Source organism: Diceros bicornis, chromosome 9 (assembly GCF_020826845.1).
Source record: "Diceros bicornis minor isolate mBicDic1 chromosome 9, mDicBic1.mat.cur, whole genome shotgun sequence".
Classification (NCBI taxonomy): domain Eukaryota; kingdom Metazoa; phylum Chordata; class Mammalia; order Perissodactyla; family Rhinocerotidae; genus Diceros; species Diceros bicornis.
The window spans coordinates 15,202,969-15,230,636 of record NC_080748.1 but is presented as its reverse complement, the minus strand read 5'-3'; the positions used below and the strand labels follow the sequence as shown (position 1 = coordinate 15,230,636).

The 27,668-nt window shown below is 37.2% G+C and overlaps 2 protein-coding genes across 14 annotated transcripts in view; one reads left to right on the top strand and one right to left on the bottom strand.

The window, feature by feature from the left end:
• The window catches only part of N4BP2L1 (NEDD4 binding protein 2 like 1), a 36,372-nt gene extending 33,337 nt beyond the window's left edge, over positions 1-3,035 (top strand). The window contains exons 4-5 of one of the 3 annotated variants that reach the window (XM_058547978.1): positions 563-639; positions 1,747-3,035. In XM_058547978.1, coding sequence (XP_058403961.1) covers positions 563-639; positions 1,747-2,005 — 336 coding nt within the window. In that variant the 3' untranslated portion in view covers positions 2,006-3,035. Of the gene's footprint in view, positions 1-562; positions 640-688; positions 758-1,746 lie in introns of all 3 variants that reach the window. The other 2 variants (XM_058547979.1, XM_058547980.1) reach the window with 2 other exon arrangements.
• Positions 1-27,668, bottom strand: part of BRCA2 (BRCA2 DNA repair associated) — a 99,416-nt gene that overhangs the window by 26,063 nt on the left and 45,685 nt on the right. For 3 of the 11 annotated variants that reach the window (XM_058547960.1, XM_058547965.1, XM_058547961.1), the window contains exons 19-27: positions 26,513-26,668; positions 26,265-26,409; positions 24,432-24,553; positions 21,767-21,965; positions 21,354-21,520; positions 21,128-21,266; positions 10,190-10,434; positions 8,416-8,562; positions 5,326-6,987 (exon numbers count right to left, since the gene is read on the bottom strand). In XM_058547960.1, the coding sequence (XP_058403943.1) occupies positions 6,349-6,987; positions 8,416-8,562; positions 10,190-10,434; positions 21,128-21,266; positions 21,354-21,520; positions 21,767-21,965; positions 24,432-24,553; positions 26,265-26,409; positions 26,513-26,668 (1,959 nt within the window). In that variant the 3' untranslated portion in view covers positions 5,326-6,348. Of the gene's footprint in view, positions 1-2,001; positions 2,121-5,325; positions 6,988-7,526; positions 7,688-8,415; positions 8,563-10,189; positions 10,435-11,301; positions 11,520-21,127; positions 21,267-21,353; positions 21,521-21,766; positions 21,966-24,431; positions 24,554-26,264; positions 26,410-26,512; positions 26,669-27,668 lie in introns of those variants that run through there. The other 8 variants (XM_058547970.1, XM_058547962.1, XM_058547964.1 and 5 more) reach the window with 8 other exon arrangements.

Here is a 27,668-nt window from a genome sequence, read left to right as displayed (position 1 = left end):
TGTAATAGCTGTCTAAACTCAAGGAAACGGGCACAGTGCACTGAGCCATGTGTATTGCATAGCAGGGAGAGCTGCTTTTGGAGGGCAGGGTAGGTAAAGTATGTGGAAATCACTTATTTCATAAGGTCTGTTCCTATGGCACTTGCACTTTCTAAGCCAAGGCTTAAGGAATAGAACGAGGCATTGGACAGAAGTAGATCTGTGATAATCATAAACAGGACTTTGAGAAGCCATAGAGTTCATTGCTCATACCTGTGGACAGGACATTTTAAACTAGTTCAGCTATTATTTTTTAAAATGTCCAAAGCAAAGAACTTTTATAATTTTCCTGCATAGTAGATAAAATTGTCCAAACTTTATCTTTGGGAACCATAATATAATCTGAGAGTGGCTAAGTATGGAAATGAACCAGCTGTATTTACTAAGATAAACTAAGGCATTGGATTACTGGTAAAACAAAAGGAAATTAGAAAAGATTTATAGTAAATGTTAAATGGCAGCATAAACATTCCCAAACATACATACCATGTCTTCAATGTTTTATGTACTTTTGAAAAATCAGGCACTTGAAAATAACTATGAAGTTATATTCCGAGAACCTGACACTCGCTGGAAATTCAACGTTCCAGAGTTAGCAAGGTACTTCTTTGTTTTTCTAGTTCCTCATTATGTATCCTGCTATTTTCAGGTATTTCAGACCGAACAAAAGAATCTTTTCAGGCTGGAAATGGACATGGTAGTTTTCAGTCCAGAAATGGTAATTCTTGGAAATTGATAACTTTGGAATTATTAATGTGAAGACTTTAGTTTTGGGTCAGTTTTCTAATATAATGCTAAAGGCTAAAAGCTAAAATCTTGGCTTGGACTTGGTCCTTTAAAAGGACACATTTAATGTTCTGCTAAAATCCTTCTTCGTTAATGAGCATTTGAAAGCACTTTCCTCTGCATGGGATTGCACATGTCAGTGGTGTTTCTGCATTTAGGCTAAATAAAGATCTTTAGATGTTGAACGGTTAGTGGTTCATTTATGGTCTAGATGCTGCTTCTAATTTATAAAGCAATAAATGTCCAAATAATACTAACTTGTTGATTGAATGCATGAGTTCTGATATTCACTATCTGTGTTATTTGATAATGTCAATGATTTATAGTCAGCTGTGAGATCAGAATTTACTTTTTAGGAATCAAGCTAATTCATCTTACGATAACAAGCAGATAGTGTTTCCAAAGTGGGTTGTGGACCACCTCCATCAGAATTGCCTGAGGTGGTTGTTAAAATCCATGGTTGGAATATCTGCTAATTACATTTCTAACTGTATCCCCAGTTGATTCTTATGCCCACTAGAATTTTAGAAGATTGTTTTAATAAGCATCTAGAAGTATCTAGGACTGGTTGACATAAATTGATGATAGATAAATGCATGACTAATAGGCAAATATATAATAAAAAGATCTCATGGTGTTCTTTTACGTCTTGAAACACAGAGTTGAGATTTCCAGAAACGACACATTTCTGAAGCTTTAGCTCCTTGCCAGCCTTAGAGTAGTCTGGGGGTGTGCAGGGAGCATGAAAAACAGGAGTGGAGCCTGAAAGGTAATTGCTTAACAAGATGTTATGCTTTTGTCAGAGTTAAATGCTGAGAATAGGGAGTGTGTATCTATGTAATAACACAGGACTTGTAAAATACAGGTAGCTCATTTTGATATACTGCCTTAACTAAATGTTTGCATTTTTTTTCCACGTAGAAGAAACATTCATGGAGTCCCAAGAGAAAAAATACACCGAATGAAAGAACGGTATGAACACGATGTTACCTTTCACAGTGTGCTGCATGCAGAAAAACCAAGCAGAATGAACAGAAACCAGGACAGGAATCACGCATCCCCTTCCAACGGTGCAGGATACTGGAACACCTACGCGGAATTTCCAAACCGGAGAGCTCATGGCGGCTTCACAAACGAGAGCTCCTTCAACAGAAGGGGTGGCTGTCACCATGGATATTAGAGGCCTATCTGACAGCCATTCAGGATTTTCCTAAATCAGTTTTTACATCAACTTTTGGTATTTATTCTTCGTTCAGTTTTAGTCAGTGCTCTAATTCCAGTGTAAATAGTCGAACCTGAAAGTTTTTGAGCAGAAGTTGTCATATTCATCTTCAACAAGCATTTGTTCAAGTGAGCCTATGTGCATGGTCTGATGCTGGGAATTCTGCAGATTTGATTAAACAAAGTCACTTTCTCTAGGGAAAGAGTTAATTCGCAACTGAAATTTGAGAACATACCCAAGAACATAATCAGTCACATAGGTTCATACATGAAATAAAGTGTTTATAATATATATAAGCTTCAGGACCATTTCCCTGAAGTAATCTATTTTTTCAAGAAATTCATCTCCATCAGGAAAGTTGGCAAGGTGAGGGAGAAGTGGGCAGCAGGAAAGGCTTTAGTGCTGTAGCTGCTTTGATAATCTTTGTACCCAAAAAGGTGAGAGGTGTGTCTGTAATGATGATACTGATTTTCTTTTAAAATGAATATGCTAGTACGTATACATCTACGGGAATAGTGTCCTTCAAAGTAGACACTTTGGGAAATTATTCCTTTATTCTAGTGATGTATCATTGTTAAAAATGTCTGTTGAATCCTTCTTAATATACAAGCTGCTGAGGAAAATCAGTGTCATTATTTAAAGTCACATTTTAACTACCACTTTATAGAACAGGATTAAACCTGAATAACTTTGGCTATTGTGCTAATAGTGTAAATAAAACAAGTTTGCCTTTATAAAACACCAATTTTTAAAAGGAATAAGTAAGCAATTTTAAAAATTATGCCTATAAACATAATTACTTGGCAGCCCAAATGTTTGGGAGTGCAAGGAGTCAAGCATCCCAGGATACAGCTCACACAGGGAGATGTAAGTCAGGCTCAGTGTAAGAGGAACAGTGTTTTATGTGGCATTTTTTTAAGACAATAAAGTTCTACCACAACTCTGGAATGTCTGTCTTATACCAGTACTGAATTTATTTTTTATTTATTTTTTTGTGAGGAAGATCAGCCCTGAGCTAACATCCATGCTAATCCTCCTCCTTTTTTTTTCCCCAAAGCCCCAGTAGATAGTTGTACGTCATAGTTGCACATCCTTCCAGTTGCTGTATGTGGGACGCGGCCTCAGCATGGCCGGAGAAGCGGTGCGTCGGTGCGCGCACAGGACCCGAACCCAGGCTGCCAGTAGCGGAGCACGTGCACTTAACTGCTAAGCCACGGGGCCGGCCCCCAATACTGAATTTATGAATCCAAATTAAATCTCAACAGGTTGGAATCAGATTAATTTGGTGTGAGACCATGACAGACAAGATCATGCAGGATGTGTGCTTTATTTCTTGTTGGCCAACAGCTTCTTTCTAATGTTCTGTGAAGTATTATTTTAAGTGTCCTATATAATGGTGCTTTTACTTAATTTTAATTAAAAATTATACATGGTATTGCTTTATATGGATTTGTCATTGAATCTAAGCTTTTTTTTTTCAGTTCAACAAAAGTTAATTACCTAAATCCCACAGAATTCTACCAAAGGAGCCAGTTTTCTATATCATAAACTTATTTACCAGTCTTCCTTAATAAATAGGAGATATAAAACTAAAGAAAGACAAAAGCAACTTTATATTTTACTTATATAAATTTGATCTGTGCAAATCAGAAAGACTATATTACTTTAACATTCCATTATCTGACACTATTGAAATCTACTCAGCATCTTGACAACTACTAGCAATGCATCTGGAATTTTTTCATTAACATTTTAAAAATTGCTGTCTCCTTTGAGTAACAAACTTTGGCTGATAAAACTAAAATTTAGTGAATTTGAATGAATCTGAAGTATTATAGTTTTGCTAAATTCTATGCTTCCAAGCACAACACATAATAATCTAATAATAATGATAATCCACATAACAATACTCCTGTTTCCCGAGCTCAGGTAATCCTGAGTATCCTAGTAAATATGGTTATTGCAGAACTCGCTCGATCTGTATGGCTTGACTTATTTAGGATAGTAGAGGGGAGAAGTGTCAGTCCAAACTGAGAGTGACCTTACTATGATTCCACAGGAGTTGCCAAAAGGGTCAGAATTCAAGCCCTCCTAATTGATGTCTGGCTCTCTGCATAGGGCTTTTGGATCACTTGGGCTGAGTGCCCACTATGGAGACGTGGCCCCAGGTTATAGAGCCACAGCTTTTACAGAGGTTAGAAGAACAGTCTCCTGGTCTATTTGCTGGTTTTTTCCTATGGGACTCCTGAGGTACCTCGTTTGGAAGCATAAAAATAATTGATTAAATGTTGCCAACTTTATTTATCCCAGCTAGAAGTGATCCATTTTTTCTCTCAAATCCCATGGCTCCTGATTTATATAACTTTTTGAACACTCAACATTGACTTGTTTCATGTATTATTGTTTGCATCATTCATAGAGTTGGCATAGTACTTTATACACACAATATGCTCTCATTTAGTGATTGTTGAATAAGTAACAAAAATTGCTTGTACTATTTATCCCCTATCATGTAGTGTACATTGTTGACTTTGTAATCATTAAATTGTCACTTTTTTGGGGTAATAATATCCTTATATACTCAAGCTTCATACTTTGCTCATATAGCAAATTATTATTTGGCTATATTATTTACAATTTATAAACAGGGTGTGTGCATTAGATCGCTCTATAATGGGTAGTTTAAATGGTAATGAAGAATGGAGAAGGTAACAGCAGTGAAGTTTTTCCAAGATTAAAAAAAAAGTTAAAATCTTATCATTCTTTCTGTTCACCTGAGACTCAAGTTTTATTCCTTGTTCTAGTGTGTATCACTAGAAAAATGATTAAGATGTGAAGACCAAATTGTTTTATGAACAAAACTTAAATCTCATTAATAAGACTGGCAGAACACTTAAGTTAAAAAGAATAGCAGAATGGACTATTTATTATGTTACTGATTTTTAGAGAAAAAAATATTATGGATCACAGTTATGGAAGGAAACAAACTGCCTTTTAAAAGGATTTATTCTTGGGGCCGGCCCAGTGGCGCAAGCAAAGTGCGCGTGCTCTGCTGCGGTGGCCTGGGGTTCCCGCAGGTTTGGATCCCGGGCGTGCACTGACGCAATGCTTGTCAAGCCATGCTATGGCGGTGTCCCATATAAAGTGGAGGAAGATGGGCACGGATGTTAGCCCAGGGCCAGTCTTCCTCAGCAAAACGAGGAGGACTGGCAGATGTTAGCTCAGGGCTGATCTTACACAGACAGAGATACAGACACACACACACACACACACACACACACACACACGGATTTATTCTTGTCTTTGAAATGTATTTATAATTAGATTTGAAAACATATTATATATAAATTTAAGACATATTAAAAGACCTGATTTAAGAGCTTCTCCATGCCATTAGCTCCTAATGAGAACTGCTTTCTCTCTTTATTAAACATAAAGTAACATAAGAATATCACCTTATTTGTTGATATTGAACTGTCATCTTCCGCCTTGGTGGTTAGAGAAAAGTAGGTTTAAAAGGGAGTACCTGCTGAGTCATGTGATAGGGCTAGAAATAAAGCAAGTAGAATCAGCGCCAATTCGAAAGATTTTCTCTTAAGTTGCAGTCCAGATGATCATTTTGTTAAAAAAAAAACAAAATTAACACTGAAATCTGCTTCTGATTTAAAGTATTTGAATTTTTAATTGAAGTAATTTCAGAGATCACATTGGAATCATAAAAAAGAATTATACTGAGGGTTCTATTTTTCTTGTAGTCATGCTGACCTAAGGATGAAGAATTGGTCAAAAGAAAACACCACTGTAAAATCTTATTCATCCTGACTTTTGATCAGGATAGAATTATAGTAGAACCAACACACGCATTAAGGAAAACTGGGTCATAGTGAGTTATCTCTAAAAAGACCCCAAAAAACCTAAAACAGGAACTAGACTAAAGGGAATTATGTGAGTCAAAATAACTGTACTTAGAAACCCAGTTTCATTTAATTTGGACACAATCTAAAAGAGAAAGGTGTTTACTTCATTTGTGAAATACTTCTAATGATCCAATCCAGTCATAAAGATTGCAAGATTTTTTTTCTTGATTAGTTAATAAATATACAGTCAGTTTTAAGATATGTAACTGAAATAAAAGTGTATCAATAGAGAAGCAGGCAAAGAGCATTCCTGTGATATACAGGCACTTAGGTGAATTTGGAACTATTTCATTTCTTTTCTCATTATGCAAATACTGATGTGTAGTTTGAAATTGTGTATGTTACACAAAGTGGAAAGGTTAAGAGTCAATAACTAATTTACTGTCATTTTGGTTTTTGTCGCCTTTGCAGTCTCTTAGTTATATTTTTTATTGTACTTGTGTCCTGCATGTTAGTCTCACATTCTTTGGTACTGACTTGGGAATGCTCTTGTTCTTCAACCACAGATGTAGAATAATGCCTTTTCAGTCCAAGACAATCTTTTGAACGGGTGGGAGCAGTCCTAGTGGACTCACTGATAGACATAAGTTGATTTTCTCCTGCTGAACCAGACAAAAGGGCTTGGGTATTTATCAATGCAAGTTCTTCATCAGCTATTGAATCACTTTCCAAAAGAGGAATGTCATTAAATTTTTTAAGTGGAGTCATCTGAGGAGAATTCAATTCTTTTTTTTTCATAGGTGTTTCATATTTGGTGCCACAACTCCGTGGCGGCTGAAACGCCTTCTGTGCAGCTGGAGAAACAAATGTACAAATGGGACTAACAGGTGGAGGTAAAGGCAGTCTACTCAAGAAATCCAAAGCTTTTCTCTTTTTGCAGTTCTTTGGGTCATCAATCTCTTTCTCCCCTTTACAAGACTTGGAAGTCACTGGGGCTGATACAGGTGTGGAAACAGACTTCCCTTTTGGCTTACAAAGTGATAATGGACTTTGATAATTCATCTCACTGTTGGGAGAAGACATCTAACAACAACAACAAAAAAAAACCCATATAATTATGTGCTAATATGTAAAAAAAAAAAAAATCAAGTTAGCTTTTCATTAGAAATATTTAAACACACATTCTCACTCGCCTAATGGCCAATGGGTCAGGTGATTTCAAGAGAGAGTCGTATTATTATTCTTATTGCAGAAGGAAATAATTTTGTATAAGAGGATATACAAATGACAGGAGGGGCCGGCCCGGTTGTGTAGTGGTTAAGTTCGCATGCTCTGCTTCGGCGGCCTGGAGTTCACAGCTTCAGGTCGCGGGCACAGACTTATGCACCGCACATTAAGCCATGCTGTGGCAGCATCCCACATACAAAATAGAGGAAGATGGGCAAGGATGTTAGTTCAGGGCCAATCTTCCTCAGCAAAAAGAGGAAGACTGGCAATAGATGTTAGCTCAGGGCCAGTCTTCCTCACCAAAAAAAAAAAAAAAAAGACATGAAAAGGAAGAAAGATGAAGACTAACCATAGTAAAAGCCAAAAAAAGGAAGCAGGGGACATAACTTACATAACTTACGCTTTAATCTTTTCTTTTTTATTATTAACAAGTTAAACAAAGATAAGCATCTTAAAACCACCTTAAAAACACAGACTGCCTGGGTTCTAATACCTACTTTTCTAGCTTTGTGACTTTAGGCAATTGGTTAACCTCTGTATGCCATAGTTTCCTCATCTGTAAAGTGGAGATAATAATTTTTATCTCATAGGGTTGTTGTGAAGATAATGAGTTAATATAGACACAATTAGCAAGTGTTAGCTACTTAAGAATTAGTCATTAGCCAACATTACAGACTTGAACCTGATTTGCATTTATTGTGATTTAAAGAGTTAAATGGGGGGGGGGGGGTAGTGGTTAAGTTTGCTCTGCTTCAGTGGCCTGGGGTTCAGAGGTTCGGATCCCAGGTGCGGACCTATGCACCGCTTATCAAGCCATGCTGTGGCAGGCATCCCATGTATAAAATAGAGGAAGATGGGCACAGAAGTTAACTTAGGGCCAATCCTCCTCAGGAAAAGTGGAGGATTGGCACTGGAGTTAGCTCAGGGCTAATCTTTCTCACACACAAAAAATAAATAAAAAAAGTTAAATCAAACAGAGCTTAGAAACAACCCTAATTGTATTGAATAGTCCTAGTGAAAAGACATAGGCAAAAAGACTTTTCAATCACATGTACTTGGAATGCTAAAAATGAAAGCACCTGTTTGTAAAATTTGCCCCCAAAGAGCATTACATTCTGGCTTCAATAAACAGATAACCTATATCTATAGGAGCCATATAACAATTAACCACACTTTCTAATTAAGTTTAATTACATTTTATCATGTTTACTAGGTATACACCAGAATATACTGTTGTCTCCATATATAATATTTATAAAATTCCTTAAATTTCCATTAACTTACCAGAAACTTGTTTCCTGTACCAAGGACTGTTTCAGCAGTGTGTGGCTCTGAAATACAGCCTTTAGTTGGGGAGGACCACTTGGGATCATCTGCATTAAGTATATGCATAAGCTTGTTTTCTGCGTCATTGCAAAATATATCAATATTCTAAGAAAATAAATAGGAAAAGCTGCTTTGTAAAATGCAAACCTACACATTCATGTTTTCAGTATGTGTTACCTTTAAAACCAGAAATAAAAATTCAGACCAAAAAAAAATATGAAACACTCAAAATTTGATAGCAACTGTCAAACAATATGCCACTGCACAAATGGAAAACCAACATCAGTGATTTAAGGGAACTTAGTTGTTGGAGGAGAGAGGGAGAGAGGGAGTGTGTGTGCATATGTCAGGGAAGGAAAGACATGGAAGAGATCTTTCTAACTATCTCGTGTAATTAGCAAGGTATCGTATGATACTGGATTTGGAGTTGGAAGACTGGGGCTCACATTCTACTCTGTTCACTACCTAATAGCTGTAAATCATCAAACATCTACAGAGGACTCGGTGGGTTAGGAGTAAAATGAGAGAACTGCCTCACATCTGTTCCAACAATTAACTGAAATAATGTACAGGTTAAACCACATGAAACTTGTTTCAGAAATTACAAATGGTCAGATACCAGCAATTTCATATGGTTTAACCTAATTCATGAAAATATTTTGTAAAACTTCCAAATACTATGTAAATGACAGTTAGTTGTCTCTGAACTGCCCTTGAATGGTCTCAGAGAAAACCTGGGATGTAAACCTCAGGTACTCTGTATGGGAGCCAAACAATGAATGTAACCCCCAATCTATTCCCTATTTAGAAACCAGAAAAATCAGGGTGTTATTCTTCACTATGTGTGTTGAGTCTTTAGGTAAAATATTACACAAACTTCCTTTATACAGCCAGCTACTCTAATGCTTTTAAAATATAATTTTATTTATATAAATTCTGAATCACATACATTTCAAATATTAAACTACAGAACTAAGAGGCTTATCTTTTGTAGATTCTTTACTAGTTAGCAATTTATAAAATCCAAAATTTTATTGGAAGGCAGCATTGCATTGTAGTTGATAGTCTGGGCTCTGAATTCAGAAGGCTTAAGTATGAATTCTGGTTCTAGCGATTTGGCTGTGTGACTTAACCTGTTTCTCATTGATAAAATGGAAAAACAGTTCTCTACCTCATACGGTTTGTGGGAGAATGAAATGAGACAAGCTTAGAACAAAACCTGACAGCCAGTAAACTTTAGCTAATATTATTATATTATGTATATATAGATTTAAGCATAAAATGCATAAATGATCCAGGGAAAATAATTTTAGCATTCTGTTTAGGATTATTTCAAGTCAAAAACAGGTATAAACTTTATAAAATACCAGATATGGAATTGAAAATGTAAATTTGGAGTCTGCATATTATTAACTAATCACTCTGTCAACTACTATGAACCCTGGGTAACTCATTATCCTTGTTACCAATTTCCAGTTTGCCTACACAGTCTGTTGTGCCGAACCTCCTTCTCAAAATTTCTAACTCACTTCCCTTCAAATCATTCTTTTGTCCCTGGTAGCTACCATCCCCTCATCTCCTCAGGTTCACGAGCAATTAATATATGATGCAACCTCACCTTACACTATATCTCAACTATCTAATTTTCATAAAAGCTGCCATTTCCTTTGTTATTTGACTGTCAAAATAGGAAAATACCAAAATGTGTGGTAATGCTCAAAATTAATTTTACCTCAATAGTATTTTTCATTTTGTGGAATGTATCTTGAAAATGGCCCTCCTTTGGATTGGCAGAAAACATGGAAAAATCTCCAGCAAATAAAGTAGGAATTCCTGATTTGGATTCTGGTCGCCACTGAAGGTTGCTCGCAGCAATTAACATGTGAGGTTTAATAATGTCTTCATTAAGATCTACCCAAAACTTTATTGCCAATAAATTATGGCATTCATCGGACAAATAGACCAAAGGAGCAAGACCTAAAATGAAGAAAAACAAAAACCAAAACCCCACTTAATTATATATGTGTCAGATAAATTTAAAAATGCAAGGAAGCTCTACTCTACCCTTTATTGTAGTATACTAATGGTAAAAACAAATCAAAAGAACTCAATTTAGAGAAAGCTCAGGATTTCCAAAATGACCTGTTGCTTATAGTGCCAAAATTTCAATGCCAATATGACAACACATTCTGTTACTGAGGCCACGGGGAAGCAGGCACACTCACACACTGAGGTGGGAATACAGATTTGTGCAGCCCTCTGGAAAGAACTTTGGTAATACCTAGCAAAGCAACACATGCACTTACCTTTCCACTTGGCAATCCTACTTCTAGTACTCAACTCTGAAAATATATTTCCAATAATAGTAAAATACATATGAACAAAGTTCATGAAAACACTTGGTGTATGAGGTTATTCACTGAAGCATTGTTTGTAATTATAAACTATTGAAAGCAACGTATATTAGCTCATACTCAGGAGACTAGTTGGATAAACTATGGTACATCCATACAATGGTGTACTATGCAGCTTTACAAAAGAATGAGGAAGATCCCAATGAAATGATTTCCAAACATAGTGTTAAGTGAAAAAAGGAAAGCACAAAAGAAAGACTACAGTTTGTTAGCCTTCATACAAGAAAGAAGGGGATATAAGAAAATATACATATGTATCTGTTCATTTGTGCAAAACACAGGAAGGATAAACTAGAAACTATAGGAATAGAGTACAGGTGGAAAAAAGGAATAGCACTGGGGAAGCAGGGAAGAGGAGGGAGTGACACTTCTCTGAGTCTGTCTTGTCGTGTAGCTCTAACCCTGAGAACCACAATGATACGTCACATACCCTTCACATATCCCACAAACAAAAGCGGCCAGATACGAGAGAATCCAAAATGGAATACAAACATATTTCCCAGCTCTTTCTGCTTGAAAGGGCCTCGAAGCAATGGTGCCCCTGGAGGAATGAGCACATCTAGCAGTCAGATCTTGGTTCTACACACCATTTTCTCCAAAAAAAGCATCCACGGTTCCTTGGAGAAGTAGTTGATTCCAGGACTGGAGCTGGGAACACACAAGATGAACCTAGAACATCTTGTGATGCCAAAAAGTGAGGAAGGGCACAAAAGAATACATGGGTCAACCAGAAAAAGCTCCTAATGGCCAAAACTGAAACAATCTGAGCAACAAAACAACGAAGATACTGAATTTTAACCCATAGAATAAAATAAATATTCATAAGTCCATACTGATATAAATAAATAAACCAAATAAATACATAAATTTGCGGAAAAAGGACCGTTCTTCCTTATAGTAGAATTCCAATGAATATAGAAGGAAAGAAGAAAAAGAAAATCATCATTAGGCAAATACCACAGTAATAACTGTTGCAAACAAAATCATCTGATGGATGCCAAAATTAATGGGTGAAAGTCTGAGGTGAAATAGGATTTGCCTAGTCTCAAAGAATCTCCTTGAAGATATTTATTAACTACAAAGGGAAAGATAGTTATTTTACAGGTAAGAAACCCAGCAGACACCACCTTAACCAAGTGATCAAGGTTGCCATTACCAGTAATAAGACATATCAACATCATTAACCCCTTGAGACGATGTACAGAGGACACAACATCATTTCCATGGTAATTTTGCCAAAAATGTATAACTTTATTCCAATCATGAGAAAACATCAGACAGACCCAAGTCTATTCAAAAGTGTCAAGTTCATGAAAAACAAGGGAAGACTGAGTAACTGTCAAAGATTGGAAGAGACTAAGGAGAAATAATGACTAAATGAAAGTGGGATCTTGGAAGAGAAAAAGGAAAATAGCGTAAAAAACTTCAAATTCAAATAAATCTTCAGTGTAGGTAATAATACTGTACCAACGTTAACTTCTTGATTCTAATAATTGTACTATGGTCATGCAACATGTTAACATTAGGGGAGGCTGGGTGAGGGATATTTGGAAACTTTTACTTTTGCAACTTTTCTGAAGGACTGAAATTAGTTCAAAATAAAAAGTTAAACAATATCAATGCCTAAAATGAGAACGGCTCACTGGATAAGCCAGGATAGGATGAGGCTAGGAAAATCAGGGTTGGACTATGCGCCAAACATTCGATCTTACTATTTATAGTTTCTTGTTTCTGTGACTCTGACGATTATGTTTCCTCTTACACATGACAGGAAGGGAAAGAACTGCCATTCTTAGATAATGATTTGTTTACCCTGCTGCAAATGATGGTTATTCCTTTCATTTTTCAAATTTATAAGTAGATTTCTTTAATGGATTTTAAGCTTAGATTAAATATTAAATACTGCTTTTAGAGAAATTATAAGTTTCCCAAGCATGTTCAATTTTCTGATTTTGGAATTTGCCTCTAATTATATTCAAAACTTGATTACAGTACTGCCCTTCTTCCAAATGTCCTGGTTTAAAATGTCATGTTTCTTCCCCCCAATTGTAAAAGTTAATACATGTTTACTGAAAAACATTTAGAAAACGCAAAATAGGGGCTGGCCCGGTGGCACAGTGGTTAAGTTGGCGCACTCCACTTTGGTGGCCCAGGGTTCGCAGGTTTGAATTCCAGGCGTGGACTGACAAACCGCTCATCAAGCCATGCTGTGGCAGGCATCCCATACAAAATAGAGGAAGATGGGCACAGGTGTTACAGCCAACATTCCTCCGCAACAAAAGAGGAAGATTGGCAACAGATGTTAGCCCAGGGCCAATCTTCCTCACCAAAAAAAAAAAAAAAGTGCAAAATATAAACTTAGTGTAGTCTCCTTATTACATTTTTTTAATAAGTGGAGGCTTCATATCTGGATCAAATTGTGTGCATTGAAAGAAATGGAAATTTGACTTATTTCTCTACCATGCATCTTGCATAAATGGTAACAATTGGAAGAATTTTTTAAAGTAACACTTTTAGAATGTTGGCATTAAACAAATCTTCATGAAAATAAAAGGATAAGAAGAAAATTATTTCGCATCTTGTAGTCTGGGCTTACTCTGAACTTACACAGAATTCTATCTTTTTAATTCCTTTTAGAAAATTTCATCAAAACGATAAAGCATTTAGTTTTTTATAAAACCACTTTTGCAGATTCTACCTATAGTGGACGTTGTGGTGCGGGTGCAGGTCCCTTCCCTCTTCAGGACCAAGGTGGTGATCCTCCTGTTTAGGGGAGCACAGGCTATTAACAATTACCACTGAATTCCTCGCTGGGCTTGCCCTCAGCTCAAGGGCGTGCTGACTTACCTAAGGTTACGCCGCTCTCTCATGGAAGCCAGCATCCAATGACTGGCCCTTGCCTCAAGCTGATATAACTCTGAGGGGTCATCCCAACTCTAGAAGTCCCCTGGGGATGGCTGCTCCTTTGCTGCAGCTGCACTGCACTTCAGCTTCCCAACCTGCTGTCTCCATCCCTCGCAGGTGCAGTTCCTGAGGGCACTTCCTAACAAATCTGCATGAAAATCTCTGAGTCTGTTTCTCAGGGAACCCAACCTAAGAACTAATCTCATTTAATTATTTTATATCACGGGGTTTCTATAATACAGTAACAAAACAGACTGAAAATACAGAAGTCCCTGTTTTAAGCCCAACTCTCAAATGCTGGGCTTGGTATTGTCAGCATGAAGTATAAGAAAACACATATAAGCTTTAGAGTGTGAAAGTAAGGGTTCAAATCCCTTCATATAACTGTGACCTTGGGCAGGTTATTCAACCTCTCTGAGCTCCTGTTTCCCCATCGGCACAGTGAGATGCTAACAGCAAAATGAACAGTGTTACTATAAGGACTTTATAAAATTGTATCCCTGAAGTTTTCCACAATTACTCCCTGCCATTATGTTAGAAGTGGGGAGAGAAAGAAACTAAAACAGAGTCCCTGACTTTGATGAGATCACAGTATTACTGGGGGCTGGGGAGAAGATTCAGAGATGCAGAGATAGGACCATGGACTGTGGTGCTGAAACAGCCAAACACACAAAATGCTTCGAAAGCTGGAGGGAGACCTAACCCAGACTATAAGCATCTGGCTAGGCATGTAACATGTAAGCTGAATAATGAATGGGAAAAACTCATCAAGACAGGGAGGACAAAGAGCATTCTAAGAAAAGTGAATGCATTTTTAAAGGTAGGAAGTGTTAAATGTTATAGTCATGGGCCACATAACGTTTCAGTCAACTATGGACTGCATAGATGCCAGTGGTCCCATAAGATTAGTACCACACAGTCTAGGCACGTAGTAGGCTATACCATCTAGGTTTGTGTAAGTACACTCTTCAATGTTCACACAATGACGAAATCGTCTAACGACGCATTCCTCATAACGGAGACCCATCGTTAAGCGACACATGACTATAATGTGTTAGGAATATGGAATTGTACAGTTTAGCTGAGGTGTGTGGGGTGGTGGTTTAACGCAGAAAGTTGAAGGGTTTTTTAGGCATATGAAGGAGTTTGGGTTTCATTTTCTAAGCGACAGGGAGCTACTAAAGATTTTACGCTAGGAAACATCATGATTAGATTTGGGTATTAGACAATCAGTACTTCTGGCTTACGGTGGCACTTTGAAACTTTCTAATAGAATTTTCTTCCTCAACACTTAACATCAAACTAAACAAAAAAGGAAAGAAATGTTTACCAAAAACATACAAATGAGGAATATCCTGATATAAAATTTAAACACTGGTGATGAAGGAAAGAAACAGAAGATTGTAGACAGAGCCAAGCACAGGAAGGCTCAGCTTCTAATCCTCAACCCTAAACTGGTGAAATGACACAAATTTTGAGAATTCTATTATCCTTAAATCTGAAGAAAAGCAAATAGAATGGGAATCCTTACCTTTTTCCTCTTCTGATCAGAAATAATGAAAATGGCTGCAGGGGAAAAGCAGGTGACCAGGATTGACTGACAGAAGTGCACATTCCAGGGTTCCAAGGTGTTATGGGTTGAATTATGTCCCCCCCAAAGACGCCGAAGTCCTAACCCTCAGAACCTGTGAATGTGACCTTATTTGGAAATAAAGTCTTTGCAGATGTAATCACGTTAAAATGAGGTCATTAGGTCCTAATCAAGATGAGAGTGGGTCCTAATCCAACATCCTTATAAAAAGGAGAAATTCGGACACAGACATGCACATAGGAAGAATGCCAAGTGAAGAAGAAGGCAGAGACTAGGGTGATGCATCTACAAGACAAAGAACACCAAAGAATGCCAGCAAACCATCAGAAGCTAAGAGCGAAGCACTGAACCGACTTTCTCACAGCCCTGAGAAGGAACCAATCCCGCAGGTACCTTGATTTTGGACTTCTAGCCTCCAGAACTGTGAGACGATAAATTTCTGTTAAGCCACCCAGTTCATGGTACTTTGTTACAGGAGTATAGCAAATTAATACACAGGGTTACTCACCGAACTAGGGAAAATGATGTAGAACAGAGATAATAAATTTCAGGGATATGTAATATGTAGTGGATAGAAACTCAAACACTCAGCCCTCACACAGTAACTAAGAGAGGAAAAAAATTGGTTTTTGATACAGTAGAAAAAGAGTCAAGAACTACAAGGGGTCCTGGCAAGTCTCCTAACTTTTTCCTCTCCCACACACCTCACCCCACCACCACTATCTGCTTTGGGAACATTAGAACTAATCTCATGTCAGTCTCCATAGGAAGCCCAGGCTCCCAGGCATCCCGTATTCCCCGGCCTCAGTCTCCAGAAAGCTTTGTACATTGCCTTTCTGACACCATCTCCCACCTCTCCCTGTCTCCTAGAATCCTTTTACTGGACCCTCTGGAACTCAGGAAAATCTCCACTACCCTCCACCTTTTCTGTAACTGCTCTCCTTACCATCTTGCTGTTAACTGAAACCTGGCTCTCCTCTGATGACACAGCTGCCCTTGCAGACTTCCTGTGCTACTGGAGGTCAAGGTGGGGTGGGTATCTTGCTCCTTGCTGCTGCTCTCTCTCCCTAAAAACAGTCAGCTTTGAATCTCCTGTTATCAGACCATATCATTCACTACTTCTCCTTGCTTAGGCATTTATTGCCCCTGAGTCACTCACTCCCTTTCATTCCTGTAAAAGTTTCTCATAACTCACTGTCATTCTTGTCACCACTACTGCTTTATTTCTCGGTGATTTCAATACCCTCACAGATAATCCTTCTAATACCCTGGGCTCCCAGGTTCCTTGTCTTCTTTTCTTTGAGCAATCTTGTTCTTTAGTTTCTGTCAGGTGCTCGCTCCAGTGAACTCACCCAAGACTTTGTTACTTCCAATAACTTCAGCCCCTCCAGAACCTCAATTTCAATTATCTCATTCTTCAACCATGACCTTTCATTTTTCCAGCTCACTCCCTCTAGAACCCTAGTTCAACCAATCCTTCAACCCCCCGGGGGCTACAATCCATTTTTCTTATCTCCTCTTTACTGTTCCACATTCCCCTAATGTCCCCTCTTTCCTCTGTACTGTGCTTCAAGTCCAAGGTCAATGATCAAAATCCCTCCTTTGCATACACCCTCAAACTCTTCGTCCTTCTTGCTTTGTATCAGTCACCTGGCTAAACTACAAGCCTGGTTAAATCCCACTATCCACCTACTTCATGCCTGCACCATTACAGCCTAACATTGTTGGAAAAATATCACACAACTATGATGACTAGTTTCATTTTATATTCATGAGCATTAACCTCCAGTGGGCCCTGGCAGTCACAGTTATTTACCTAGTCCATTCACTCTGCCACTTTCTGGGATGATTATTTCATGACTTTCTTCTCAAACCTGCAATACCTTTTTCCTCCATTCTGACTCTCAGTTGCTGATTTTGCTCCCTATTTCAGACAATCAGAAGAGATCTGGCACAAGTTTCCACTCACACATCAACTCTTCCGCTTGTATCCGTACCTATATATTTTTCTCCTCTTTCACTATGGTAGCTGTCTTTGCTACCAGCTAAGGCCAATCTCACCACATACCCACTAGATACCATCTCTACATGCTGACTGAACAGTGCTCCACAAGTGTCCCCTCTTTTCCTTCCATTGTTGATGTTTACCCCCTTTATTGGACCTTCTTCATCAGTACACAATATCTCATCAGTGTGCTAACAGCACTTTCGCCTGAACAAACAAATATTCTCTTGATCCCAATTTGCCTTCCAGCTATTGCTCCATTTCTCTTCTTTGCTTAAAAGCATAATATCCTTCAAATGACTGTACTCACTGTCTATATTCCTCTCCTTCGATTTTCCTTGCTCCATTTCAATCAGTCTTTTACTCTCACCACTTCACCAAAAAGGCTCCTCCATGGTGCTAAAGCCAGTAATCAATTCTCCGTCCTCACCTCACTATCTATGCTATCCAATACCATCCGATAGACTGAATCACTCTCACCTCTCTGAAATCCTTTTTTTTCTTGGCTTTCAGCATAGCTCACTTTCTTAAGTATTCCTCCCACCTCTCTGGCCACTTCTCCTGGTCCTTTTACTGGCTCCTTTACATCTCCCCTGCTTCTAAGCATCAGAGTGCCTGAGTCAGCCCTTGGCTCTCTTCTCTATCTACTCCCACACCCACAGTGACCTCATCCAGTCTATAGCTTTAAACATCATTTATATGTTGATGACTTCCCAATATATATCTCTAGCCCAGACCATTCCTCTGAACAGACTCCTATATGTCAAACTGTCATGTAGAAATTTCTACTTAGATTCAATGCCTACAACTTAACTGTCCAAACTGAGCTCCTGACTTGCCCCACATACCTGGGTTTTTTGCAGTCTTTCTCTCTTAGTAAATGGCAATTCTGTTTTCCCAGGTGTTCAGACCAAAAACCTTGGCACCGACTCCGTGACTGTTCTCCTCACCCCACAATGTCCCTCTACCTTCAAAATACAACCAGAATCTACTTCTGGCCACTCTCATTGCTTTTGTCAGTCCAAACTATTATCATCATCTCTTGCCTAAATTCTTTCAATAGCCTCCAATTGGTTTCCCTGTTTGTACCCTCACGCCCCCTACAGTCTATTTTCAATATAGCAGCCTGGGTGATCCCATGAAAACCTATTAGGATGGTGTTACTCTTCTACTTGAACCCTTCCTATGATTTCCCACCACTCTTGGGGGGAAAAAAGTTAAAAGTCCATACAAGGACCATCACATGATCTGGCCTTCAATGCCTCTATTCCCAGCTGTTATACTCACTCTCTGGCCTCTGCCAATGCTAAAAGGCACCAGTCAGGACCTCTGTAATCGCCATTCCTTCTGCCTGGAATGTTCCTCCTCCAGATGTCCACATGCCTCCCTCCCTCTATTTCTTCAAGTCTCACCCAAATGTCAACTTCTCAGTGAGGTCTTTCCTCACCTCCCTGTCTAGAGCTACATTCTCTTCCCTTCCCCCGATACTACCTGTCATTCCCTACTTAATTTTCTTCCTAAAACTTATTAAGAAAACTATATATGCCACTTATTTATTTTGTTTGTGACCTCTCCCCCACCATAATGTAAGCCCCAGGAGGGCAGGGGTTTCTGTCTTGTTCATTGCTATGCACCAAGCACTACAACAGTGTATGGCACATAATAGGCAATCATAAATAGTGATTGAATAAATGAATAAAAGTTAACCCCCCACCCCCATAACAACAATATAATGTGTGGAGACAGTTACCCAAGTATGACCAAGATGGAATGAAATGCTATGGAAATAATGTAGCATATGAACATACTACAAAGAAAACCACAAAGCACTAAAACACACAACCAACCAATCACATTAAAAAAAGGAGAAAAGAGCACAGCAAAAGACAAAGAGCACAACCTATAAGAAAACAAAACTAAAAGAATAGAGAAAATTTCTAAAGTCTTCAAAACTGACTCATGCTATTCAACTTAATAAGAACATATATTCAATAAAATAAAAGCTTGAATATGGGATGAGAAATAGCCCTGTAAGATGAAAAGGAGACTATAGGACCAAAGAAATAAATTGAGGACACCAATATATGATCATAATGGGACAGATATATGCATTAGAAATAGCAAGGAATAAAACATATTGCAAAAAATAAAATTACTGACATAAAGGCTGGATATAATCATGGTGAATGAAGATGGAAAAGACAAAGAAATAGAAGCAATAAAAGAGATAAAAACAAAAATAAAAATAATCCAACATGAGATTAAAGTATCGTTGAAGTAGATACTTGAAGTAGAAATCCCAATAAATGGAACAGCAGATATATTCAAAGATATTACAGAATTTCCTTGAAATAAAGAAAGCACTGAATCTGCAGATTAAAAGACCATCCTGTGTCCCAGGAGAACTGTATACAGAATGCTTATACTAAGACACAGCTCAATTTAAGCTTTGGACTATGATGCATAAACATGCTTCAGACATAAAAAGAAAGTCACCTAAATGGGGGAAAAATTAGGCCAGTCCAGGCTGTTCAATGCCAAAAGAACAATTTCTACAAAGTTCTGAGGGAAGGAAAGAAAGCACGATCCTATAATATTATATGTAGTCAAGATATAGTCTCAGAATTAAGGCAACAGGTACACATTTCAAACATATGAGGAACTCATGGAATATGGCACACCTGGAGCCTTCTTGAAAAATGACTGACAATAAACCTCAGCCAAAAACCGAGAAAGGGAGAAACCACGATAAGGCAGTTGATAAACAAAGAATCCATCAAATATTTGAGAGCCTACACTGTAGCAGGCACTGTTTTAAGAGCCGAGGATACAACCGTAACACTGTCTCTGCCCTTACAGAGCTAATATTCTGCAGAAGGGAGATAAAAAACAAACATATATTGTCAGGTGCTGGTGAGTACTATGGAGAAGTATAAAGCAGAGTAAAGGGGAAAAAAAGTGCTAGGCTGGGGACAAGATGGAGTACTGCTCTTCTACAAAGGGTGCTCAGGGAAAGGCCTCGTACAAGGTTGCATTTGACCAGGGACTTGAGGGAGCCAAAGGGGCCAGTACATGGCTGTCCAGGGAAAAGCATTTCTGGGAGAGGGAGCCGTGAGTGTAAAGGCTCCGATGAAACTGAGCTCAGTGGGCCCAAGAATAGCACGTAAGGTGTCAACGTAGTAGAAGTGGAACAGGGGACAGAGTGCTAGGAGATAGAGGCGCCAGCACAAAACCATCAACAAATGGAAGGCTTTGTGCTTAAACTGGGCCTAAGCTGGGCCTTGATACTTGCATAGCACTTAGACAAGAGAGTACAGCTTTGTAGATAAAATATATGGAAAGAAGTAAGGAAAGAGGAATGTGCAATGTCATATTTAAGGAATCAAATATGGATGAATTTGGTTAAGGTGTTGGGCAGCAGTAAAAACTGGCGCTGGGGGTGGAGGCTTGAACGCTCAGTTAACTGCAGAAGGAGATTATAATTATTTGTTCAGTAATCACTAAAATGCCGCAAAACATTTTCTAGTGATTTCTTTAAAATTAAGTAGCACAGAATAGGATGTAAATTGTTTCCTTGTAACAATGTAGAATTGCTTTTCATTAAGAATTGAGGTTGAAACAGGCCTACTTTCAAATCACCAGTTACCAAATTTGCTAATTTGTAGCTCCAATTAATCAAAAGGAAGACAAATTTTAAAAGATAGTGTTTTTCAAAAGCATCAATGAAAAGCTTCAATTAAAACCACTGTGCATTACCTAATTTTTTCACAACAGAAACTACAAATCCTATTAGGTCCACCTCAGAACAAGGTGGCTGAAAGTCTGGATTCAATAATTTGTTGAAGTGAAGGGGCTCCCTTGGCTGATAAACTTGGAATAGGATTTCATCTGAAGCCTACAAGAAAACAAAAATCAGTATATGTAGTTTCTGTAATTAACACACATTTATCAAAATTGAAAAATTATAACAAAAAGTTTGTACCGGTAGTTGCTGATACTGAGTTTTTTTTGTTGCTGTTAACTGTATGTTAGCTTTTTCAGATTTACTTTTAGATTTTGATGTTGCAAGATGATAGATTCTGTATCTCTTTCCCTCTGTTAACAGGGAATATAAATCTGATGATGGACGCCAGATACTCAATAAAACTACTTAGAGAAAGAGGAAAAAGACACAATGGAAGAACCGATAATCATTAAAATTCTTGTTCAAAAATAAACACTGATAAAGATCTAAGGATTATATTATCTCGCTTTGCGGGCACTGGTAGCTCATTTTTGCTCCTCTGATATAAACTAACTTTATACTTTATCTAGCATTTGAAATAATTTTATTAATAAAATAATGCTTTTTTTAACTTAACAAAACTGATAAAATAAAAAAATTTATATACTGACCTGAATCTTTTTCTTTTTTCTCACAGCTTATGATACGCAACTTCCACACAGTTGTAACATCTCTTGATAAAATCTGTTCCCCTTGCTCAGCAGATTCGATAGCCTTCCTAAATTCCAACTGGATCTGTGCCTGCTTCTTATCATTCAACATCTGCCTGTGATTATTCAAGGCTCTTAATTGCTCTTCACTAAAACAACCCTGTGATCATTTAATATATTAAGGCAGATGACATTGGAATAAAAAACAAAACATCTCATCTATTATAAATGAATACCTTTAAATAAGGATAAAATATACCAGAATTGAGTTCATTTTAAGGGTGTGACAATATACCTTATCATATAACAAATATTTTTAGGTGCCTTAAACTCTTTACTATAATCGTTGTGACAAATTTCCCTAGAGCCAAAACAACCTCCTATTATAAAAATACTCTAATAATCATAATAATTAATATCAGCATTATAAGTGGCTAACATTTGAATGCTCACCATATTTGAGAAATGGATCTATGTGTGGTTAATGTACCAATTCATTTAATCCTTACAATAACCCTATGAGGTAGGTACTGTTATTGTTTCCAAGTGATAGATGATGAAATTGAGGTACAGAGAGAACACGTAACTTGCAGAGGCATATAGGTGGGGGTTGGCTCAAGAACTCTTATCCTCACCCCTTGTAGTATAATTTCATCAACTCCCTGGAACAGCAGATACAATTTAAAACAGACATGCTACAAGCATGGATCTCTGCCACCACACTTCTCTCCCAATCATTTCTGCAAACTGCTCTCTGTATGCCTTGGGAATTTCACCCAGTGTAACAAAACAAATAAATAGACAAAAAGTAAAATTAAATAGGAAATGGAATCCCAACACATAACCTACAAGACTGTTGCTGCCTTATGCATCTTAATACCTAATCTATATTGGGAAGGGAGACTATGATCTCTCTATACCCGGCAAAGGTCTTTCTAAATATGTAGACAGTGTTCAGTTTAAATATGAATTTAAAAAAAGATCTCTGATTTCAGGAGTCCACAACACTCAACATTGTCACTGAAAACAGATCCTTTTGACAGAGCATTTTAGAAACTGATGGTTACTTTTCTTTCCAAGAATTACAATGATAACTTGATCTAAGTGAAATTCCAGCGAACCATATAAACTTAGAGCCTTAGAGATAAGCTGCTCTCAGGGCTTTCCCTTGATAGAAGGTGGGAATGAGGCCTAAGAGACAAATCACTTGTCCAGCCACACAGTGGCGGGGCCAGGTCTAGACCTAGTCCTCCAACTCTCATTCTGCCCCTTACTTCTTCCTTATAAGTAAATTCTACAAAAGGAAACTAGACTTACAAATATTTTGTTAAATTTTGTGGATGAAATTAAAACTATCTTCATGATTCATAGAAAGGACAAGTGTCAACAAATGTAATATAAGAAATAGAGGCACGTAGTTTTTCAGGACAGTGTAATAAAGCCTCAACTTATAGACCCGCAGCACGTACACTCACAGGCTTTAAAACTGGACTCACTTCTCACAGGGAGAATCTGAGCTGTCACACGTGAGAATATCAGGGAGTTCTATTCAGAATAGCATTGCTCACTCTCCTAACACAGTATTCTTTATTTTGTAGTCCCACTATTTAAGGCTATATACAAGATTTATTAAGTCATCAAATAAATGAGATTAATCAATAAACAAACAATAGTTTTCCTAAAATTTTCCCTTTCCCTTTCCTATCTAATTTCCTAAATTAATCCTAAAATCTGCATTAATAGGATACTAGGGTGTCTAAAAATTTAGGAGGCAGCATACCTTAATATATGAAATGATGTTCTAATAATAGTAACTAACATTTATATGAAACTTTATAACAGTACACTTTTACATACATTACCTAATTTGATCCTAAACCAACATATTTTATGTTTTTTTTTTTTTTTTGAGGAAGATTAGCCCTGAGCTAACATCTGTTGCCAATCCTCCTCTTTTTGCTGAGGAAGATGGGCCATGGGCTAACATCCGTGCCCATCTTCCTCTACTTTATATGGGACGCTGCCACAGCATGGCTGGATAAGCAATGCATAGGTCCGTGCGCGGGATCTGAACTTGTGAACCCTAGGCCGCTGAAGCAGAGTGCACAAACTTAACTGCTATGCCAGCAGGCTGGCCTGTTTTTATAGCTATTTTATGCCCAATTTGCTTAGCTAATAAAATGGTAGAGCCATGATTCTAAAGCCTATGCTATTTCTAACACAATTTAGTGCTTCTGAAACTTTTCCCACCAAAGTACCCTTAAGATAGATGATTACGAAATAAACTCTAGGTAGGATCTGAGAAAGAGCTGAGAACACGGAAACTGAGACATTGTTTTGAATATACTTGTTTTATCTTAAAAATAAACAAGTTATGCCTGCATTTTAAACCACATTTATTTAATATAAAAAATTACTTAATCCTCCCATCCTTTACGTGGTACAGAATTGAAAACGCACCACACTCGTTTGGCACATCACTGAGGACCCCAGAAAGGCACACATTCCCTTTGAGAAACACAGCATTTCAACATACTGATTCCTGAAATGGCCAGAAGAGTGACTACAGCTTCCCACCGTAATGGATGAAGACTAAGACTCATTGTATGCCCTCTTACTTTCTCACCTCAAGGTAACTTGGGTCTGGTGCATTCTTCACTGCTTCATAAAGCTCTGCACCATCTTGCAGAGCACGGACTTGCTGTCTTGTTAGTGCGTGTGATGGTATACATCGTTTTGCTATATTTTCTAGGAAAAAAGCATCGCTAATTAGCTAAACCACAAATTTAAGAACACTGAAAACTAGTGAATCAGGCAAAAAACACTCAAAGAAGAGAGGTTAAAAAATAAGAAACCATTTATCTGCTAAAAGTTTTCTAGAAAAAATGTGAAACTAGTGTACTCATGGTTTAAAAATTGTCATAGAATGAGTTTACTTAGAGTAATTTGTAAATTAAGTAAACGATTTCATGATTCACTTAATTATGAAAATAGCATGACCTAGTGATAATTTTAAGCAAATCAAATAACCAGAGTCCAGTTTTCCTGCAGATTTATATGGAATATGAAGTTAAACAATATACACAACCATAAAGAAATGCAGGAGAATATAAAAATCTCATTAAAAAGGTAGATAAAAAAAGTAAATTTCATGTCCTTTAAGCATAAAAACACTGTGATGTTTTATTAATAAAATTGATGTCACAGGGAAAACAAGTTCTAGCTCCAGGTACAATAACATAAAAACCAACAACTACAACAAAACTGCAAGTTATATGATGTAGATAAGGACACTAAAGAAAGACAATGACAAATGGCTTATGGGAAAATAATTTGGAAGTTCTTTCCCTTGTTGCTATTCTTTCTCCAGCACCAAAAAAGGATACTACAAATACTTTAGTACTGAAGCTTAAGAGGGAGTTTAGTTAAGATTTCTGAAAAGTACTGTGGCTATGCAATGTTTTATTGCCTAAGACAATTCACAAGTTTCTAAATGCTCAGTGTGTTGAATAAAGATGTGATAATTTGCGGTCAGTTGAATACTTCCCTGTATATCTACGTAATAATATTTTTAAAAAACCAGAAAAAAATTTAGATTCAGAATTAGAAAAAAAATCTAAATAGAACTACCATATGATCCAGCAATTCCACTTCTGAGTATTTATCCAAAGAAAATGAAAACACGAATTCGAAAAGATATATGCACCCCCATGTTCACTGCAGCATTATTTACAATAGCCAAGATATGGAAACAACCTAAGTGTCCCTCAATGAATGAATGGATAAAGAAGATGTGGTACACACACACACACACGCACACACACAATGAAATATTATTCAGCCATAAAAAAGAATGAAGTCTTGCCATTTGCAACAACATGGATGGATCTTGAGGGCATTATGCTAAGTGAAATAAGTCAGACAGAGAAAGACAAATACCATATGGTCTCACTTATACATGCAATCTAAAAAAAAAAAAAAAAACCCTCCTAAAAACCAAGCTCATAGATACAGAGAACAGACTGGTAGTTGTCAGAGGCAAGGGGTGGGGGGTGGGCAAAATGGGTAAGGTGGTCAAAAGGTCAAACTTCTAGTTAAAAATAAATAAGTCACGGGGATGTAATGTACAGCATGGTGACTATAGTTAATAATATTGTACTGCATATTTGGCAGTTGCTAAAAGAGATCTTAAAAATTCTCATCACAAGAAAAAAAATTTTTTCTAACTATATATGGTTATAAGAGTTAACTAGACTTGCTGTGGTGATCATTTTGCAATATATACAAATATGGAATCATTACATTGTACACTTGACACTAATATGTCAATTATACCTCAATAAAAAAAAATCTATTACTCAAAATAAAGACAATTCACCCAATTACAAAAGTAAAATTAGAAGCCTCTAAAACTTTGTTCTCATATAAAAAAAGACTTCTAATATACAACTCATTTTACCTTCATGCTCTTCAAATTCTGCTTGAATTTTTGTGAATAAGGCTTCTAGCTTCTTTTGTTGGGCCTCCGCATATTTTGTTGCTTCCTTTTCTTCTTCTCTTTCATTGCGAAATATGTATAACCCACATGATGTCTTCTCCATCCACTGCAATAATGTGTCAAACAAAAATACAGGGTAGGGAGAGATCATTTAAATTAACTGCCTCAAAAGAAAGAAATAGATAGTAAGTTTCAAGAATATATCATACCTGTATAGGGTATGCTCTTTGAATAATTACATCAACACAACCAACATTTCCTCCATCACTGAAAAGTGATGACAAGGGGAGAGAGAAAGGTCTAGGATTGGGACAGAATCCAAGTTTGGCATACCAGCAAGCAGGCCGAGTACTGTTGGCAGAAATCTGGACAAATTAACGAATAAATTGATTTATAAGTTAAATATATATTCAATTCTCTTTCAGATTTCATAACGTTTTTCATTCTTTCAGGGCTGCTTTAAAAATATTCACTTCTAAAAGTCTCATGAAGATAAGTAAGAAAGTGAGTAAGCAGAAAAATTGAATGAAAGTGAAAATATCTTCAAAGTATAGTATCTCAAAAAAATTGTTTATACCGCTGTAAACTCTTAACATTATGTAAATATTACTACTAGAAAATTAATAAGAGATGTCAATTTAAACATGATGGATTGAAATATACTTATTTACCTAGGCTCCCTCAAAAATCCTACAAGGACAAAGAGAACTGAAGAGAAGAGGACAGTAGATGAGATATTGTCCAAATTCTGGAAGCTAAAAATTTGTTGGACAAGTGGTAAATAGCAGGGCAGTCTAGAATGATTATAGTTAATAAAAACAGCAAACACTAATAGAGCACTTACTATGGTGCCTGGCACACTATTAAGTGCTTTATATATATTGACATTTAATCTTCACAACAATGCTAAGACTTATTCCCATTTTACAGATGACAAAACTGAAGTATAAGGGAAATTACATAATCTGCCCAAGGGTACTCAGCAAACTTGTTGTACAGAGCGAATATGAAACAAAACAATTTAAGGAAAACACTCAGAAATTGGAAGCAACAGGTACTTCTGAAGGCAGCAGCATGAGGTATGGCTGAAAATAGGAGGAATGGTTGAAATTTTGTTTAAAATAGTAAGACATCAGATTTCCTCTTATCCCAACTAGCCTGGTGACTTCCCTCACACCAAAAAGAACCCAGTAGAGTTTACTTTCTGGAGAGGCTGAACCACACATATCCTGGACTCTGGAACACTAGGCAAAGGCAGCTAGGGTGGGGGTGAGATGCCGTATTGCAAATAAAAATGCAATGAAAATCCTTATGCTGAAAATAAGTCTCCTTATTAGTTTTTTGCGTGTATGTGTGTGAGGGAGA